Genomic DNA, 21905 nt, shown 5'->3' with positions numbered 1-21905 from the left:
GAAAGCAGAAACTGTGAACTGGCCTGAGATGGCTGTACAGAATAAATTAGGAAGATATACATAAATTAAGATAGTTACCCTGAAGAAAAATCCAAAGCATTTCTTTGCTATAGGTGGGCCCTTTTTAAGTCTGGAAGGATAAATTACCATCATCATGGAAGAATTGTTAATCTTGCACACATCAAACGGACAATCTTTTCCCATCTGTGAAACCCATTCTGCTGGGTTTGGTTAGCCTTTTAAACCTTCATACTTAGAAGGGGGTTTTTTTGAGCCTTTGAGCAACCCAGTCTAGTGGAAGGTGTCCCTGCCCATGGAAGGGGGGTTGCAACTAGATGATCTCTAAGGTCCCTTCCAACTCTAACCATTCTATGATTCTGTGATAAGTTTATCATCCTATAAACATTTTTCCATTTGAGGTGACCTCACACTGAACTAACTACAAGAGACACACATCATAACTGTAAAGAAGTTACATAACAAGGCTGCTCCTAGTTTCATGTTCCCATAGGAGCAACAGCCCCTCTCAATACACTATTTTGTGTGATTGTAGAAAAAATGCTTATGTGCACCATGAAAAGGATGCAACTACCATTGGGGTTGCCCTGGAAAAAATGACTTCAAGTTTCATTAAAGTTATAACTGAAGGAAAGATACTACATCAAAAAGTTTAATTTCCCATTTAGGAAAAAAAAAAGGTCCTGCTGCATTTAACAGAGATTATAGCACTTTCACAGCAAATAACCCTACACCTTCTTCAGTAATTTTGCATTATACAAGCCTCATGCATCTAATTGCTTTTGTTCTATTATGTTACATGAAATAATACTGGAGTATTTTAATACCTATACACCTTCCCTCTCTTAGGCCAAACCCATATATTTCTTAAATATTTCCTTATAGATCATGTTTTGCTTTCTTCCTCTTGAGTTTCAACACACAGTGGCATCATCGTTAGGTAGTGCAGAATGTCACTTCTCCTGGTTTATGTAATGACTCTTCCAATGTATCCCAAAAAGAATTTCCACTTTTTGTCATGATATCGTGATGTTGACTCAATCTCTTTGTGGATGACACTCAAGTCCTCTTTTACTGTACCATTCACTACTTAGCCCCCTTTTCATTAGTATCTGATTTCCATTTGTAAATACGCATTTTGTATTTGTGACAAAATTAAATTTGCTTAAATTTGCTAAGACTCTTCTTTCAGACAGAGAAGAGTTTCAAGCAATAGAATACACAGATTTCTATTAGAGCAGAATATTAGATAGACACAGATATAGTAGACTGACAGATTTTTCTTTTTCTTTTAACTACTGCTTTCCCTCTTCTGGCATGTACTTCATATCAGCTGGCAAGAAGTGTGCAAGTTCTCTTCTGAGATCAAAGCAGAGTGTTGAATCCTTCAGATTGCCTTCTGTTATTTCACATTTCCCAATTACACCACAAGCTTTCAGCTTCTTTTTCTTCCTCTGACCTCTAACAGAACCTGTCCTGTTGTCTTCTACTGTTCCTTGCTGGTTGTAACTGACTGTATTCCCCCTTTGCCTTTCTGACACTTTCCCTATAATGCTTGTGTACCTCTTTCTACTCACTTTTAGAACTGTCTCCACTTCTGATACAAGTATCTTTTTGACTGTAATCTTCTTAAAACTACAAAGACAGACAAAACAGCCTCTTGCTACACTTCCCAACCTTCCTCTGTATAAGGGTAGCCTGATGATATGCATTTAATACATTATTTTTATTATATCTAATAACAAGACGTGAGTTCTTATAGAGCTGCCTTCTGCCTTTACCTGTCTAGGTTTTCACTACTCAAGAACTTACTACTCCTTTAGATTTTTTTCTTTGTCTTTATAACCACTGGATTATTAATATAATGTATCTAAGCCACTTCCTCTGCCAATGAGCAAGCATTCAAAATTTCACCAAGTAGCTGGATATAGTGGTGAAAAATATCTGTCATAGCAAGATAACTAAATCCTAATATCTACTCATCAACAACTCACTTGCAATCTCATTTAGCAGGCCATCATAGCTATTGCCTTTATACATAACTACTGAAAAGGTAAGTTTTCATTAGAAAGCCCATCTGTTTTACATAAAAAGTTTAGGTTATACAAGTTTTTTGTTCTGAAAATTTTTCCCCATTTGTACCACCATTATTACTGGCAGATAATCAGCAAGTAAATTTCAGCAGCAGCTTCATTTTCTGCCTAAGGGACCGAAGAAATTCAAAGAAACAATTTGGTGAAGAACTGATCAACCATCTTTCCACAGGAATCACCTCAATGTCATCAGACATTACAAAACCATAACAATTACTGTGGCAAGATAGGAGTAACTGCTCCCATGAGGAGAGCAGCACACTGCCTTCACACAGTACATGCACTCTCAGGAGGAAAGTGAAGAGACAACAGACCTTCAGTGTTACCTATTTGTCTCTCTAGATCTGCTGCTTCATCTGGTGTTGCACGTGGGAGGACACCAGGATCACTGAAACTAGTGCGCAGCAGGGTCCCCATCACAAAAAAGAAAAGAATCCCACCAATTGCAGGTATAGCAGGTGTAATCTTCTCTGACAAATATGGACAACTGGAAAAAGAAAAAAGATTAAACATAATCAATAAAACATAGTGCAACTTGCTCTCAAAAAATGTTTGCCATTATAAATGCATGTGAAGAATTCACTTTCTTCTACTGATACATTGCCTTGGAATGTTTATTGAAGCTGAAATTTCTGTTTATGTGTTAATCACACTTCTTAAATGTCTCATAATTTAATATAATAAATCTCCAAATAGTGTAATAATGACCTCACTAATATGCAATACTAATTTACATAAGAAAATAAAATATTTATATTACAGGATATTATAAGCTCATATATTTGTTCATCTACTGCCCAATTACACAAAGTAAATTGGGGGAAGGGGGGGGGAAAGGCGGAAGGGAAGGGGAAAAAACCTGAAGATATTCAGCAATAAAAAGCAAAGCACATAACATCATGAAATAAGTCACACTGAAAAATGTAATTAAGTCTATAAAATTAATTTCTTGCCTATCACAAAGACAGTGCTCAAGAACTTACACCTGTGACACACTCCTTTAATAGCCCTGGTATATAGCAGTGTTATAACACCACTACTGATTCTCTTTCTTAACCAATTTCTTGTAACTTGGTAAGCTTGCTTACTCATTTACAAAGTAAGACGAGTGCAAAAGACAGTGCAACACACCTGGACATACAATGCAGGGGTGTCTAGGGCAATATCAACAGCCCTTTACCAGCACATAAAAAGGCTCTATGGTCACCAGATTTACAATATACATGTAGGACTTAAGACTGGATCACAGTTTTAGCAAATGTTCCTCTCTGCTTCGCAGGTAATAAAATCAAAATGGACAGAAGCACTGGAATCTAAACAACGCACCAATATAAGTAGCTCTATTACAATTGTGCAAAAAGAGCAGATATAAGCACTTAGACATTTTACAGGATACCACTCCCATTAATCTGAGTCATACAATAAGCACTACAGGATCATTTTAGAAAACACACAAGCTGAAGACTCTCTTCATATTAAGTAGAGGGGACAAAACAGACAGATGGCTTCATGTGTTTCTGATGTCTGCATGAGAAGTCATAAAATAAGCCTAAACCCAACATAAGCTAAAAACCAACAAGTTCTAGGCCTTAGGGCTTCATCTAAAGCTTCCAGGTATCAATCAAGCTTAATTAACATCATCTTCTCTGTTTCTGCTGACTGCCTTAGATGACGATCCAGGTGCGCAAGCTTTTGCGCTGCAAGTCAGTTAACCTCACAGGGATGTTAACTCTGAGCAAGTGATGGCAGTGTCGGCTTCCCTGTCCATCACTTTGGCTGATGGGATGGGGAGAGAATGAAAACACTTTTCACACCGACTACCATGTACCAAGCATTTATCTCCCTGCACAATCATGTTAAATGTGTTTGGCCGTTTCATAGAACACCATGGGTTTCACAAATGCGGCGAGTCCAAACGCATTACACAGCGCATCATACCATCACTATGAGTGCAATTTATCTCTTGCCCTACATGAATGTAATATTGCAAGTGTAACAAAAGATTAAAAAGACAAGTGGGTAAAAAAAAAAGGCGAGGGGCAAGAGACACTGTAGTTTCATATAGTGATAGACTGTTTAAACACTAGAAAATGTACTTCAAACGCACACTTATTAGAAAATCTGTTTCAAAGACCCAGATTTTGAAATCAGTGCTAACTAAAGGAAGCAGCAGCAAGACAGCTGGTAGATGTAAGCTTTGCTCTCTTCATGTCAGAGAAGTCAGACAGAACAAACAACCAACAAGAAGCTTTCATACCACATAAACGCCCTACTGCTCAATTTATTCTTGCCACAAAGGATTACTGAAATAAAAACTACTGTAATATGCTCAGACAAGAGTACAAATAGGCTGCAAGAACATATTTTTAAAAGGATTAGAGGGAACACGTACATTAATGAATACCAAGTATAGCACGGTGCTATTATTCTTCCCTTGCATTATTCATTACAAGTACCAAAGAAATTGCAATGGTGATGAAGCCTATCGACCAAATAAGAGCTCTGTGTGTGCGAAAGGTACCATGAGATAATCTCAGGACAGCACAGCAGGCACAATTTAGACATGTGCCAAAGCAAAACCAGCAATGCCATCTACCTACACAACTTAAATTGTCAATGACACTCGGAGAATGGAAACTGAAGGGCCACCATAACAGTGACATGTTTGTTTTAACAACAATTTCATAGGGAATTGGTAGAATGAACAAATTCTTGTGCCGAAATACTGAGAAAGCCTTGCATTGCTGAAAAATGACTTCATTACAGTAAAAAAGCATGAAAATGTCTCTCTCTGCCTTGCCGAACCAAGTCCACGTGCAGTGAAAAAAAACCCCACAAACAGCACTCTCAAAGCCCTGAACACTCTTCACCATAGGCAAGTGTAAGGTAATCTGCTTCACCTATAGGTGTTTTCAGGCTTTAACACACTGTATTTTATCAACTTTGAGTTACTTCAGTAATAATGTAGAAAAGACAAAAGATGTCATCTTGGGCAAAAACCAACTAATGCTCCACTAGTTCAGCCATTATTTCAAGCTGAGAAACCAGTCCTTGCAGACGTTCAGATAGTAATCCCAGGCAGGACCATTCAATCCAGTCTGACTTACATACAAACAGACCATATAATATTACAAGGGCCTGCAGAGAGCTCAGCAACATCTATCCTTTAGAAAGGCCCAATTAATTTTTCAAATTCCTGTAAATTAAATTTAAAAAAAACCCAAATACTGTATATACCTTTTTTTTTTCTTCATGTATGTATAAAAGAAATGGGGGAAAAAAATCTTAATATCTCTTGGGCTATTAAAAAGTCCACTAAAACTGGCTTCAAATCAAAAATGTGGATTTTAGCTCAAAACTGTCAATACATCTGTAAAAATAGACTTCCATATTTATAAAGCTTATATTTGCATGTTTATATAACAAATGTATTTGTAACGCTACGTTAAATCAATATTATTTTAAACAATTTGTTTTAGTGTTACTACTTTTAGAATTGTCAAATACTGTACACAGAAAAATATTATTCCTAATATTTCCTCAAATTCCTTAAATAATTTGCTTCGATTAAGTTTGCATCCCTTCAGGCATCAGCTTTCCTCAGATATTACAAGTAATATATTTTCCAGATAGTATTTTCAGTGGAGTTTTAAAGTTAATATTAGCAGGTATTTCCCCGACAGCAGAATTTCAGAACTTTCAGGCAGAGTGACTCCCTGCACAGAGGACTGTCCATCTATAGCACCACTTACGATAAAGCAGCACAGAGCTCCAGAACAAATCTCTGTCCTACTGCAGCACAAGTAGTGACAAACCTTTTTAAATGAGCCCTTGGTAACCTCTAGATGTGAGCTGACATCCTCAGTTTACATCTTAGACACAGTAAAACAATTGACTTTAACCAGTATCTGTAACGATAGCAAGTACTGCCTAGGTCCATCCCAGAAAACACATTTTTATCAAGTATTACTTGACCACAGATGCCACTAGAAATTGTTATTGTGGAAATAGCTTCTTCAGAGAGCCATGTTTTGATTTGTGCACAGTGACCAGCATCAGAACCTGAAGTCTTGAATTAATTGAGGGGCTTTATACAAATCAGACCTGCTTTTTGCTTAGTTTCTCAGCTGCTTTTTTGAAGGATCATGTGAAAGTTTGCATGAGTGTAGGAGGGAAATAAAATCTGCTGGAAGACCAGTCTGTCACAGCTAGATAAAAATAAAAACCCACTGGCATTTAAAGAGATAATTATCAAGCATCATCCCTGTGAACAAAGGATGCAGGAGAAAAACAGAAGTAATTCTTACCGCCCAGCAGCCCTCATAACTGTGTAACCATGCTCCCTGTGGCTGCCGAGATCAGCAGAACAATACATGTAGTAACTGTACTGAAGAGCACACACAGTGAGAGTCCTACAACTTTCAAGCTCTTCCCTTAGAAAAGAGAAGTGAAAAAAAAAAAAATAACAAGCCTCCTTAAGGCCTTTCCTAGAAAGATGAAGGCTTTCCTGAACAGTTCACTGACAGTTGTTGTGGTTCCCTGGTGGGGAAATACAGTAAATGACAAAGTTATCCAGTAGGGATAATGGAGATTTGGAGAGAGTCTTACTTGGAGAGAGGCTAACCCTGTAGTTACAAAAACACATTAGTAACAAATACAGCCACTTACTAAAAAGCACAAAAAAGACAGGGCTTTATACCTATGAGAAACTGGAGATCTTGATTAATATTTGCCAAACTGGCAGACAGAAAACAATGAAAATACAGATTTCATGCAAAGATGTAGTAGCCATCACACTTAATCACTCTAAAAAAAAAAAAAAAAAAAAAAGACCCCAACATAAAACTATTTTCAGCAGATATTAAAAAAATGTACTCTAGGAAAAGCACAAGAAACCTGCACTCAGTTCCACTTGTTACAAGTTAACATTTGCATGAGACTCTGCTGCTTTCCTTAAATTAACCCCAAGGGTTTGGGTTTTGTCCTTCCACTCTTATTTATGGCTCCTCTCAGTTCCCCCTTCCTTTTAACTCCACTGCATCGTCACTCCAAGCCACTCGGTCCCAAAGTTCTGACCTTACACCAACATAAATCTTCATCAGGTTCTTTTGTGAGCCAAGTTAGTTTACAACATCTATGAGAATGACACCACTTTGCTGACTTCTCTTTCTGCCTCTTTAACAAACCAAATAGGCTCTTGGAAAGGAGCGCTGATACTAACACAAGGCAAGAGAGACAGAAGCACGCACAAAAACTAGAAGAGGGAAGGTGGGACAGCGGGTGGAGACCTCAATTTCAGCAGCTGCTGGTAAGGTTTTCATGCAGAACACTGGCTCGTGTGAAAACACGTTCTAACCTTGACCTCTTTCATTTTAGAGATGGCAAGAGAATACCCACCTAGATAGATTAAAAGCAAATCAAGACTCTGGGCTAGAAGAGCAAAAACAGCTTATAATTTACATTTCTAACCAAATTACCAGTTTTAATAAAGCAGACAAAGTTGTGCACATAGACCACGACACAGACAGTGGAAGATGCAAGGATGGGCAAAACATGAGGGCACAGCAAGAACCCTGAAGGCTGCTGCCTGACAAGGACTGTAAGAAGATAAATGGGAGATGAAGAGAATGATAATAATGAAATAATTTCACTGTTGTAGGGTTTGGAGGGTTGGCTCTTTTTACTGGTTTTCCATCAGAATCTCAACTAGAGAACACTATATTTCATATTGCTATCAAAAAAAGTGCTGGCAAAGTATAATGAGGTATAAAAAGAATCACAGAAGCACTTTTAAAGACTACACCAGGGATTCTCACATATAATGCAGGCTTCTACCTGCTACGGATGACTTCAAAGATACTGCACCTATGATATTAAAACATAGCTTTAATACACTAAGAACTGTAAGAAGCACAGTATAAATCTTCCCATTGCATAGTCATAGCTACAGCAGAAAACAATGCCACTGAAAAAACCACATAACTAATTTAAATACTAGAAGAAAAACAAGATCCAAGAAAGTTTGAATGTATTGTTTTTGGGGATGCTTGAATGTTTCCAGCCCCAAATCCCAGCATCCTACAACTACCTCTTTGAGAGCACCTTATTTTAAAGGTAAGGTGAAGAAAACCTTAAGAAAGGTCTGACACAAGAAAAAGGTTACAGTTGCAGTACATCAACCAGTTAATGGTTAAACTTTCACAAGCATGTTGGCACACAGAAAATGTGGTGTAATTTGAGTATAGATTAGTCCAAGCAATGTTACATGAAATGCTTAACGAGATTAGCTGGGGAAGTTCTACATTAGTTTCCTACATCTGCTCGATTCTTTTGTACAGCCTTTAAAATTCCTATTAGAATTTTCAAGAGATATTAAGGAAACCACAGTCTAATTTCAATGGGATTTGAAATATGCTTTTAAAAAAATTGATTTATTTCATTATTCTTTTTTGTGTTTTGAACTATTTTTAACATCATACACTCCCTCATTTCAGAATGGTCAATCAGTTTACAGAACTTTTTTCATAAAAAACAAGACCAAAAAAAAAAAAAATCATTCTTCTAATAATTGCTTCATTTCAAATCCAGGAAATTTGGAATGCTGCATACATGTGAAGACCATGGAAAGCACAACAGCTAACAAACAAAAGACAGAATGACAGCAGGAAGGGAAGAAATAGGTGGAATGTTACTTCCTCCTCAGTTTAATAATCTAAAATACTATACCTTAATCATAAATGCAAATTTATTTAATCGTTTCAGAGAAGAAGCATTTAACCTTGCTTGAACACTTTACTAGTTTACTCTATCACAGAATCACAGAATGTTAGTGATTGGAAGGGACCTCGAAAGATCATCCAGTCCAATCCCCCTGCCGGAGCAGGAACACCTAGATCAGATCACACAGGAACGCATCCAGGCGGGCTTTGAATGTCTCCAGAGAAGGAGACTCCACAACCTCTCTGGGCAGCCTGTTCCAGTGCTCTGTCACCCTCACCATGAAGAAGTTTTTTCTCATATTCAAGTGGAACCTCCTATGTTCCAGCTTGAACCCACTGCCCCTTGTCCTATCACTGGATGTCACAGGGAAGAGCCTGGCTCCATCCTCCTGACACTCACCCTTTACGTATTTATAAACATTAATTAGGTCACCCCTCAGTCTCCTCTTTTCCAGGCTAAAGAGACCCAGCTCCCTCAGCCTTTCCTCATAAGGGAGACGCTCCATTCCCTTCATCATCTTTGTGGCTCTGCGCTGGACTCTCTATATTTTATGGTACTGGATACATCTTTTTTCTGTATTTTTTCTATTGCTTAGGGGCAACCACTTAGATTTTAAAACTATTTTTAATTTGAATTAAGTGGGAACACATGAAGAATAATAGTAATTATATTGTGTACCTAAATGTCCCAGCCTCTGCCAGTACTTAGAAATTACTACTTAAATCAAAGAAGATTAATATGATGAAATCACACAGATTACAGAACAGCATGATTCTTAAACCTAATAAATTAAGTACTTTAGAAGTTCTCTCAAACCTAGAACAAAACAAAATTAGCTTAATGTTACCCTGAACAGCAAAAGCTCAACAACTGGTCTTCAAAGTTTCATGTGAAAACCTGATACAGTTCGGTCTTTAAAGCTGATGTCAAAACACATGAGCAATTGCCAAGAGTGAAAGACTGCAGGGACCTCTCTCCCCTGCTCAGACCAGCAAGTGTTCAATGGAACTCCTTGCAGCACTGACTCCATTACATTGCAGTGCATTACCAGAAATCAGATTTACACTGGCTGGATTTGGATATAGGAGTTTAGATGAAGCTAAGCAAGCAGTGTTGATTATGAAACTGTATAAGATAACCACAAACTCCCTCCTAGAAGTAAAGATCTGAAGGGCTTAATACAGCAGATATGCAACAATCAAATTAACAGCCTTGCGTGACTTCCCCTTTTTGTTGCTACATGAATTAACTCCAATGATCCAGTACCAAACTTCAAAGCTGGGACAGATAAAATGAATAATGCAAAAAGAACCTGTCTGCAAAACATGTGGTTATTGAAGCTTCCCCAAGGGCAACTAAATTTTGCTTTGTTATATAGAGAAGGAACTTCTGTTTCACAAAGCACAATTTCTAAAATTTGGATTGCATCAACTGTTGGCCAGAAATTTCCAAGCAAGGTATTAAGAAAATGGGGAATATCTAAAAATAAACTATACCTCAAGAACCTGAGTCTTACCAAATAATCAGTTTCTTTATGAAAGGCCAAGGCAAACATGACATATCCTCAAAAGACAAACTCAGAAAAGGCATGGCTTCCAACCATGCAGCAAATCAAAGGCTTGCTTTATTGCAATTTCTGTTCACTGTCTAATTACTTACCTGAAAAGCTAAAAATATATTTGTACTTTAATTCTCCAGTTTTGCGTGCAGTGCTAGGTCTGGTTTCCATAGTAAAAAACTACCGATTAATGAATTCCACTAAATGCACAAACTCATTATTTCTTTTAAACAGCTCGTATAGAACACTTTGTTTCTGCTTCATATTACTTCCTTATTATTTCCTGTAACGTGATTTTATAACTAAATCATCAGGTTAATCCCAAGTACTTATGAACAGAAATGAAAACTGGGACAAAACAAGCGGAAACGCCTTACGCCACAAACAAGTCCCTGAAGGAGTATGAGCTTCTAGTTGATTTTCCACAGGATTCTCTGGAAATCGAAACGTATGCAAGTAAGCTGCTGCCAGGTAGGGGACTCTGAGCTCTCAATGAACGGTGTTTTGTGTTCACCCTGCACAATTTATAAGGTCTAAACGCCAGATGTAAAGCCTAGCTCTTCCTAAAGGGCAAAGGCCTGTCAATGCAATCCCTACCCATGGCCACACTCTGTCCCTTCCTCTGTACAAGCACAAGGGAGCTGGCTAACACTGAGTTATAACAGAGGAATTGCTCTCAACCTGTTCCCTTCCCTGAAAAAAACATTAATTTTCTGTTAGAACAGGTTCCTGAACAGTTTCACTCGCTGTATGATGTAATGGGTGCCAGTGAACAGGTAGGAACACATAGGAAGCAGGATGAAGCTGAACTGTCATTTCCAGAGGCATTCAACTGCTATGTGGGCTTAGCCATAAAATGAAATCCCACCTATAGCTGTAGGAGCTTAGGAACACTAGATCCAGAGTCTTATACGGTTTGGGTTTTTTTACTGTATCTTTTCCCCTCTGCAACTCTCTTTTGCATGACATAAACAAATTAACGTCAATTTTAAATACAGGAGAAAATTAAAACCATAACTTCTCAGTGGAACTCACTACAATACAAGCCTTTGTCTTGAAATGAAAACCAGAGCTAAGCTTCACAGGTACAGCGCTTCCTGGGGTTCCTTTACTCATAAAAAAGTGGAGAACTGATGATCCTGCCCACACTACGTATCAAAAGTGTACATCCCATGGTTATAAATAAAGCAACTGAGAACATAAGTCAAGGAAGACTATAAAACCAAGAGAGTTTAACCTCTTCCCTAAAAGAAGCAGAGTTAAAGCAATCCAGCGACTCGATCACCCTTCTCAAAGACCCGAGAGGCCTCTTTGTAACAACTTCACAGGCCCGGGTCTCCACAAGCATTGGGAGAGTTTTACGTAAAATGGTAAATCCTTTGTGTTTTCCTGCTGGTTTCCTCACAGTATCAGGGGAATTCTCTTATCCCAGACTAAGTATTCCCTGGACAAACAGACTGGCATACTGCAGGCTACTTCGGATTTTAAAAAATGCCAACACCTAGTTGGCACACGTCATGCCAAAGGTGTGCCAGCTCTTCACATCTAAAAATGAGTCCGTTTAAATATAAACAAATTGCAAGACCAGCTTGAGGCAAATCTTTCATTTAATGGGAAAAAATAAAGCCCACAGTGCTTCATCTACACAGGAAGCATTACCACTACACATATTTCAATTAGCAATGTAACTTAAACAACTAGGGATAGCCTTTTACTGTTTTGCAGTAGAACTGACATTTGGGTGCAAGGCATTAAAAGTTTAAGAAATACCCTACACTGAAAGAATTGCTTCTGAATCACCAGAGTTAGCAATGTCATAGCATTTCATTATCTTCAGGGATGTGTGCAGAAAAGATTGTGCTGTTTGAATATTTAAATACTTTTTTTCTGAATTTTTCCTTTTTTTTTGTTTTCAGGAAGATATCTAAAATGTTCTGTATATACTTTCATGTTAAATACTTATCAAGCCTAGATAAGCGTGTTCAAATTGAAAATCAGTGGCTTTATTGTATTATGCTTTTCTCTGTAGTTCCACAAACACATCACGCACAGGCACTTTCCTCTTGAGAAAGGCCACTGACTGAAATTATTTATTTCGTATTCTCTTTCTGGACACTTGCATAATTCACCAAAAGTTATTTCTACCATACATCAATTCTATTATTTAAATCAGCTGCTTAAATAAAGGAAACATTTTCTCTTCAGCCAACTGCATCAAGAAATATGTATTACAGAAAAATAAACTGAAAGGAAGATAACATAAATGTTACTTTGGAAATTAAAAACTGAGGATGAAAATAATCCACATTAATAGTTAAAAGTTGACAGTATCGCAGAAAGTTCTTTAGCAAGCTCAACAGCAAAATTTTGACATTTAAGAGAATGATGTTCTTCACACAAATACCAGTCACTTAAGAACCACAGTAACTTTACAGTGAGTTGCTGTACAGTAACTAAATATTTTGTTTGCTAATGCATAAACAAGATCTGAATGGAAAATGAGCAAAGAAGAAATGTCCAGCTTTACATTGTTCCCTAAAAATATTTTATTGAAAATTCCCACTCAGTTTAAATTTTTTTCATATGTAAATTTCACTTTCTACTATTCACTTTCTACAGCTTTTTCCCAATAGAGCTGTTACTGCAATTTTGTTCAGTAATTACCATAACCCCCAAATTTTAATATAAACTGAACCAGGATTTCAGGTAGGGGAGAATAACAAACACAGGGTATTACTGCTACCCTTCTTCGAAAGTATAATTTAAGTCTTCAATTTAATGTCCACTTTTGTCAGACTGCCAAAACTTTTTTTAAAAGCATCACAAGAAGGTGAAGCAAAGCAAGTTTTTATTACATGCATTGCAACTCTAAATTTCAAACCCTTTTCTTATAACATTTTAATTATGCAACCTGTTATCACCCATATGAGACAATCCCAAGCCCCACTGAAAGAGCGTTTCTTTTGCCACTATTTATACTGACAGATGATATTGCAAGTGGAACAACGTGATCTCTCACCCTAAGGCAAGCCAGCCTTGAAAATCAGAGCAAAGCTCAGTTACTTCATTGTTCCAAGAATATACCCTAAGGAATTGCAACACAAGATTTGTTCTCTGTCTTTCCATTGTCAAACATGTTCTGCTGTTCTCCTCCCAGTTTCAGATGCTGGTATGTAAACAATTCTCCCAGACATTCTCAACCATGCAAATTCTGCTCCAACTGTTGCTCTGTGCTTCAGCACTTTTGCACAAACAGGAAACTATCAGGGCATGAAGTTAAATAGAAATGGAAATCTTTAGAATACAATTGCACAGAGGCTAAAATAAAACCAGGACTGCAGCAACAAACCAGACACCACTGAAAGACCACATCCCTACAAAAAAAAAAGCAACCGACTGTATAAAACAGCATAACATGCTACATCCTATATCTCCATGGTGCACCAACTCTAAATGTAAATTGATGATGTGTAACCTATTACATCAAGTCCTTCAAGCACTGATATAAGCCCCACCTTTTGCCCTGGTGTTCTGTCTTCAATCAGGTTTGCTGCTGCCTTTGGCCATCCCCTCCCGAGTTCCTCAGGCTCTCTTCTGGCTGGACTGCGATCACCAGGGAACAGAGGCTGCCCGCGCCCTTCTGCTGGCTCCAAACACACACACTCCTTGTTGTAGCACCAGAGCACAGCTGCAGCCTTTGCAATGTACAACCAGTGTCCCCATTTATCTGAGGATATTGGTAACTGAACTTGAAGAGAAGCTGCTACCTTGGATTAATCAGCACCTTCGCACACAGGAACATGAACAGACTCTAACCAGGAGGAAGATCCAGAGTTCATTAATTTTCTGCAGCCTTTACTCTTTTCTTCTAGCCTATGCTCAGATTAAGTCCATTCTCCATGGAAAAGCTTGCCTTTTGGGTTTGCAGAACACACTACATTCAAAGAGATGAGCTACACATAACTATAAGAAACCTCCTGGTTATGTTACTTCAAACAGTTGCACTAAACGAAAGGCTAAATGCCTAACATGTTCCTCCTCCTTCTTTTCTTTGCCCTTACAAACATGACAATGAAGTTCAGATGTCTGGTATGCCCTTCATTTTTCAACAGCTTTCCTACGTAAAGGTGCAATGTAATGGGGATTTATAGCATCTTATGTCTACATGGGTTCAGAAAGGAGAGATCTTGGTGCATCTTGCTCCTAGTTATAAACATTAAACTAATGCTAACAATGAGTAAGTGATAAAGAAAAGTGTATGAAAGACACATGCAAGACTGCAGCAGGAAAAGTAATTTCTATTTACAAATACAAGACAGACCAGGGAGCACAAAATTATGTTTCTTCAGAACTATAGAAAAATCCTTTTTGTCTCAAAGCAGAAAAAACTACTCTGCTTTACAATTTCAAGTACAGAATTCTTTATTCCAATACTCTGCTTTGTATGAAGAAAAAAAAAAAAAAGGGAAAAAAGCAAAGAAGAACGGACAGTCATGCAAGCAATCTTAAATCAAAATACAGCTGTAAATCTAATTTCAGGTCCATTGAACTTTATATTACAAGGTTAAATAACATTATATGCACTTATTCCTCCAAGAGCAATTATTTTGTCCTCTTACGCTCCAACCCAAAACTTCATTTTTCACATTCATTAAACAATAACATATTACCTAGTGTTTCATCAGCCTGAAGAAGACCAAAGCCTCAAAGGTTCACTGGTATGAAGAACACACCAAATAATGCATCATATCACTGTGAATAAGTTCACAAATTGAAGTCCAGAAACACTTCCAGGCAACTGAACCTCTTGATTAACTGAGTACTCAACTCATGCTTGTTTATTTTTTAAAGCCCTTCTTAGAGTAATAAACCAAATTATTCTCACGGCTGGACCACTTCCATTCTTTTCTCATGTTTGACGCTTTGTCAGATACATTTCCATTCTGTCCACAAAATCAAAGCTTCTTTTGCTGAAAGGATGAAAAAGGACTGAAGCCTACACAGCTTATAAATAACAGACATGATCCTAACCCACACTCTGTAATCTAGACAGAAACTCACATTTTGAATGTATGTTAATTAAAATTCTAAACACTCCATTTTGTCCTGGATTGCAACACAACATTAATATCCTCTGTGTCCCAAATACATACTAACCGCAGAAAATACTGGGGCTGGAGGGGAATGGAAGTAAATATGCAAGAGCAGAGAGTGCAGTTTTTCTATTCAGAAAAGTTACAAACCTCAAAATAGCAAGCAGCATGGCAAATACCCAGTTGTTAATGTAACTGCATCAATTCCCCCAAAAGATTTTTAATGCAACTATCTTTGAATTAAAATTCATAGTCATGAAGCCATATGAGCCCTGTTATTGGTGTCCAACTCCTCACAGACACAGAGAAACACTAAGATATGAGCTCTCTGCAACTTTTCTGTCTGTTGGAACAGTGACTAGCCATTAAAACATAACAGTCCACATCTGCCGACCGTGAGTTCCAGGCTTGTGCTTCAGAGTCATGCACTGCACAGAGGGTATGATCAACTCACTGTGAACATCCTCAGGACCACACAAATCTCTGTCTTTGACCATGAACACACTCTGCTGTTTCCGAACAGAAGTGATAATTATTCATAGCATCTCAGGCTGCATTTTGATCAGTAACCTAAAAAAATGTAAATGCTTGTTCTGCAAGCCTGTCCCACACTAGGGTAAGGTCCCAGAAAAAAACAGTATTTAGGAACATGATTAGCACTGATTATAATGCGACCAACACAAATCTAATCTTCAAGAGAGTTTTATTAATTCACACTCTATTAACCCCTTCTCTCCCTTTTCTGGAAACAAACACAACAGAAATAATCAAAACATCTACAATCTGATGTTCTAAAACTTGCAATATCTAGCTAGATATTAAGATAAACAAAAGGGAGCAACTTATACAATGGAGGTCTATAAACTGAATGATCTGTGTTCTTACTGTTAGCTGTTAAGCAGGAGTCTCCTTGAAGCCCTGTCCCCCTTGTCAGTCAAGAGCATCAGTACATAAAGATATTGACCAAAAAGCATGTTAATGACAGTGATATTAAAAACTACAATAGAGCAATAAATGAAACTATTTTAAAAACAGAGTCAAAAGTGACAAAAAATTGTTGAGGTTTTTAAGGAAGAAAGCTGAACAGCAGGAAATCCTTTATTACTTTATTTTTACTATTTCTTCAGTGACTACTCAACATTAGATAGGCTTATTTCCTTTGTTTTTCCTTCCTCCTTGAAAAGGTGGCACACTGTTCTTGTCAAAAACCTCTCAAGGTGCTTCTCATATGGCACAAAAGAGATAAATTAAACTTTTAATCCTATAAACACAATTTAAAAAATCATAATTTGAAGAAGCATTTCTCATTCACTAAAAGACTGAAGTGAAAAAAAGAAATCCCTACACTGAGGAAGTCAACAGGAGTAAGTGAAATGAAAACAAAGGCCCTGGCAGCATTACTAGCCAGACTTGGCCCAATATAGTCAGACTGGTATAAGAAAGTGTCTAGATTACAAAAAAAAAAAAAAAAAAAAAAAAGTATTGAAAATATTTTGAAAATATATGGTGTAAAACCCCCAGTTGTTAATGTGCTACATTGCAACCCTACATTGCAATCATCTCTATTTCGTATACGACATTATACTACCCATGCTAAAATTAGCTAAAACTATATATTCCTTCAAAACAACAAAGCAACATTCCTTATTTTTTGACCTACTCTGCACTCAGATGCTTGTAGCTTAGCCAACCCTCTGCAGCTGCCTCGACACCATGCCAATGCCTCCACTTCCTCAGCCTTTCTATGCTTAGGAAAGAATCTCTGGAGACCTAAAGAGTATCACACAAACAATACTGTGTCCTCCAACTGTTGCTAAATACAATATCCAACTTTGCTTCTTTTGTCTCTCTTGAAGGACAGTGAACATGTGCTTTGGACTTCATCTTTGGTTGATGAAATAATATTTTACTTTCTTGTAAAAAGGGGATGGATTATCCTAAGAGAAGCCCGTTAAAACAGAGGTCAGAAATGGTTCAGTGGATAGGACAGGAGACCAGGATTTGGTAAAGTTGTCTTCCTGGATCAGCCAGGAATCTGTTACGTGACCTTGAGCAAAGGCAACTCACCTCTCTATTATCACTCTGCTTTTGGAGCACACGCCTACCCAGGACACAATCAAAACAGAATAATTATGTGCCAAACCCTGATAAAAATCCCCACCGTTTTTTTGTTTTTATTGGGGTTTTTTGCTGCCAGTGAACACTGATGATGGTTTTGGACTCTACTGTACAAAACCCACTGTCTAAGCAGCAAGCAAATCAGCTGGAATCTCTAGGCAATACTGAAATACAGATAATTACTAACAGGATACACAGCTTGGCTTCCACAATACAATAGGGTGAAAAAAAAAAAAAAAGGGAGGATGACTTAAAATAGTAACTCCATATGTTACTATGCTGATTATTAGTTGTCTCATTAAAAAAATACTGAGGTTACAAAAACATAAAAAAATATACAGAACCAGAAGTCTTTCAGCCTCTCCTAAAGAGATAGGTTTTTTTTCCTTTATGCATTTAAATCTTCTTTGATAAAATTATACCACTCAGGTTTAGACAAGAACTTAACTGGTTTGGAAAAACATTTAATAGGAACCTGATGTTGACAAATATGTTAGCAATAGTTTCTTTCCAAATATAGCCAGTGCATGTCTGTCAACTTCTTAGACAATAACTCTGAGGAAATTACTTCAAAGTTCTGAGGAAAAAAAAAAAAAAAGTTTGAGATCTCCGAATTCTCCTTTTCTTTCTGTAAAGTGAATGATACTGAGAAACCTGCAGGTTCCAAGAAAGTATCTTCATTTAAAAAGCCCTAGAATTTCTGAATTACTGTATCTGAGCCTTGAAACAATCAGATACTATTTGCCACTGTGAAGAGTAACAGTACCCTACAGACCAAAGTAATTCCCTTCACCAACATGCTGAGAGTAACTTTTTGTTGACGGTGCCAACTGAAGCTCCTCTTCCTCTCAGCCAGCCCAGTCATTTCCACCCCTGCCTTGTGATAACACAAAAGTTCCAGGGAATGAGGAAACGCACCAGACTGACACCCTCCCCAGGAAAAAATGAAGAGCAGAAAACACGCTAGAGCAAGAAGCGAGATGACTCTGTGGCTGTTTTTAAAATTGTTGGTTTTCATGGTTTAGATTTGGCTGTCTCTTATTTTAGATTGCTAATAAACAGTTCATCACCAGCCTTCAAATATCTGAAATCATCTTCAGGTAAACCGTAAACACAGCTACAACAGAGAAAAACATTAAAATACTTTTAGGGAAAATCAGGCACTTCCATTTAATTTGAGGGACATCATAGGACTGAATCCAGCCTGACAATATAATAAGTAAATTACATTGTAAATTACATCTATAATCCCTATAGTATTCTACATAACCACGGAACCTGCAAAAAAATCAAATACTCTAATGAGAAACTTTAAGGGAAAGCAACAGGCATCTATAGATAATATGAATAGGCGTTGTTAAGCAATACTTGCTGCACATTGTAATCAAGATGACTGATTAAGGAAACAATCCAAAGCACCTAAAAATACCTAGCCCTTTGAAGATTTTACTCTTGAACTCCACTGAAATTTACAGACAAAGCTTTTTAAATAGAAAATAACCCCAATTTCACTCAGTCTCTTCAAAACATAATTATTTAACTTAAAATAGGTTGGGTCACCTGCAGAGATCTGAAGTACATCTTAAAACCAAATTCTACCATTACCATCATAAAAACAAGGGAAGCTTCACTTTGCCCCTTACTTTTTATTGTTGTTGATTCTGTTATATAGCAGTCCTCTGATTCCTAGATAATGAAAAAAATGTTGGTGTTATATGGGAGTTGTTGCTACTTAATACAAAATGTTTACTCTGCAATTTTCTTCGTGTCAAGCAAAATTATTTGCTGAAATATGAGTTTACTTAGTAGAACTGAAATCTTCTTGGGACAGAATAACAGTTAAATTGTTGGAATTGATACATATTCTCTATATTACAGTACATCATTTTTGCTAATACTTCAATAACTAGATTATTTCTACACCTAAATAAATTCTAAAATAATCCTGTGGTTCCATGGGTAAAAAAAATCCTTACATTGTTGAACTTCCTTTATTTTTTGCTTTCTTTCTTTAAATCTTGAATAGAGACATCAGGCATTTTGTACCTATTTGCAAGAAAAGCACATCTCCAGGTCAGTCTCTCTTGCAGTTACTATTGCAATTCTTTATTTAAGAAACTGTACTTGTTCCCAATGACTGTATGAGCTGATTAAATCAACTCCAGCAAACACAGAATGATCACATGGTCCTCATCCAAAAGCTGAATCCTCAGTGTCATCTTTAAGATGACTCCAACACCTCTGAATTGGAAAAGGATTAACACTGCAGCACTGGAGGGGAACTACACATGGAGTAAGTAGTGGAGCTGGGAAGCACCAAAACACCTTCCCCCAAACTCAACTGTTGGTAATACCTTTCCTCAGTTCACAGCCCTTTCCTGTGAACAGATCAATCCCATCACCAGTGTTTATGAGTTCTGAGCGTTGCCCTTCTACCCTCCGTGCACATCAGCCACGAGACATGGATAGCAGCCGTGACAACAGTGCCTTGTGTTCACGATTAAATGAATCTTTTAGCATACAGCAACTATGCAGCTGTCCAGAGAAGCATCCTGATAATCAATTCTTACAAATTAAAATGCAAATTACTTTTTTTTTCTTCCTAGTCAGACAACAAGCCTACCTCAGTACTTGAAAAATACTTCAGTGCTCCAACACTGTGGGCTCCAGGCAAGGGACCTTTGCCTGTGCTCAACAAAGAAACAGCTACAGAGACTACTACACCTGAGAGGCTCTTTACACAGGAGGACTTCTTAACTCAACAGTTTTAACGATCTCAATGTGTCAAGAAAGAATTATATACCGGTGTTATAAACCTATAATAAAGAGAGAAGAATTTTTTCGGGAAGGTATTTTCAATGCAGCACTGAATGCTTCATTTTTGTTCCTTTCAGCACTGCTTCTTTCTCCAACAAAAGCAAATTCTGAGCGACAGAAAAGTACATTTCCCTCTGCCCTGCAGCTCGTTCTCTGACTGTGCAATCAATGGCAAAGTCTGAAATGGGGAAAAAAAAAACCAAAACCCGACAGCACAGTGAATGATGAATGCCATACAAAAATATATGTCCTTGTATGGCCTCGAGCTTCAAAACAAGGAAAGTAAGATCCCTGAAGAAATGCAAACATTCAAGAGATGGACAATCCTTTGTTATCAAGATTCTTTTTTTAAGTATCCCTGGCAACTGTCTGCACACCACCACTACCACTTTGTTAAGTGACATGATATTGAGTAAATTGGGTCAACACAATGAAAATGACCAGCAAGTGACATCTTGATGATAAAGTGTACAAAAATATGCTTCATAAAGACCCCATATAGTCCGACTATGACTTTTATATGTTACACAGGTGACACTCGGACCAGCTCTGTATATTATTTCAACTTTAGTAACAATTCTTCTGGCAAAAAAAAATAATTTTTTGCTTGGTCTAACAAAGCAGAATGAAAAGACACTGTCAACTGCACTTCGGATTTTCATCAAGTCTCATCCATGCTCGGAGTTGCATCATCTTAATTAAAGCCAGGATTTTAAGCAAGTTGAAGCAGCTTTATACCCTATAGGTAAATCACCCAATCCACTTTAGGCTAATTTATGTGTAATTCTGCAGACCAAAGCAAAAATGTCTGTCTAACAGAGGCATTAGGGAGGAAATATGGAAACTCCCTGTGTGTACAAGCTTAAACTAAACCTGTTTGCACATGAAGCCAGTACCCTATAATATTTTGGATCCTTGGACTCCAAGAGAATCATAGTGGAGTTTTGGTTTCCGCACCCAAGGAAAACAGGGGATACACAGAGTATTAAAGAATCCCCCAGCTACAAGGACAGCAGAGAAGAGGGTCCAATACGGATGTGAGCTGTAGTCACTGCTGTAGTTCATGAAAGAACTGAAACTGAACTGGCTCTTTCAGGAGAGGTTTGAGAGCAACAACATTTCCACTTGAATATATGAAGCCTAGAAGACACAGTGTGAGAAATTAGAAATACTCGTTCATGACATGAAATTCAGCACACTGAAGAGACTACAGGAAAAGATACTGGAATATTCACGTCAAAACTGAAGGGTAGACGGTATTCAGGAAAGCAAAACAAAAGTAAAGCCAGTTAGATACTGAAGTGCATTAGTAACGTCTTACCAATTAGAAATACGGATTCCTTGGATAAAGCAGAATTAGCTTTGGTCAAAGTCATCTAGGGAAATGATAGTTTTAAAAGGTTATATTTACAATACTACTAAGGGTTTTCAATAATTGGGCTAGGAGATTAATAGAGGTTAATGGAACAAAAATTTCATAATCTTGGA

The 21905-nt window shown here is 37.5% G+C and overlaps 1 protein-coding gene across 1 annotated transcript in view; it reads right to left on the bottom strand.

Annotated features, from left to right (window-relative positions):
• Positions 1-21905, bottom strand: part of ZDHHC14 (zinc finger, DHHC-type containing 14) — a 98012-nt gene that overhangs the window by 41194 nt on the left and 34913 nt on the right. The window contains exon 2 of the mRNA XM_010074245.1: positions 2426-2598. Coding sequence (XP_010072547.1) covers positions 2426-2598 — 173 coding nt within the window. The remainder of the gene's footprint in view (positions 1-2425; positions 2599-21905) is intronic.

Source organism: Pterocles gutturalis, unplaced genomic scaffold (genome assembly GCF_000699245.1).
Source record: "Pterocles gutturalis isolate BGI_N339 unplaced genomic scaffold, ASM69924v1 scaffold10927, whole genome shotgun sequence".
Classification (NCBI taxonomy): domain Eukaryota; kingdom Metazoa; phylum Chordata; class Aves; order Pterocliformes; family Pteroclidae; genus Pterocles; species Pterocles gutturalis.
Note: the sequence above shows the minus strand (reverse complement) of the source record. Positions and strands in the feature narration are given on the sequence as shown.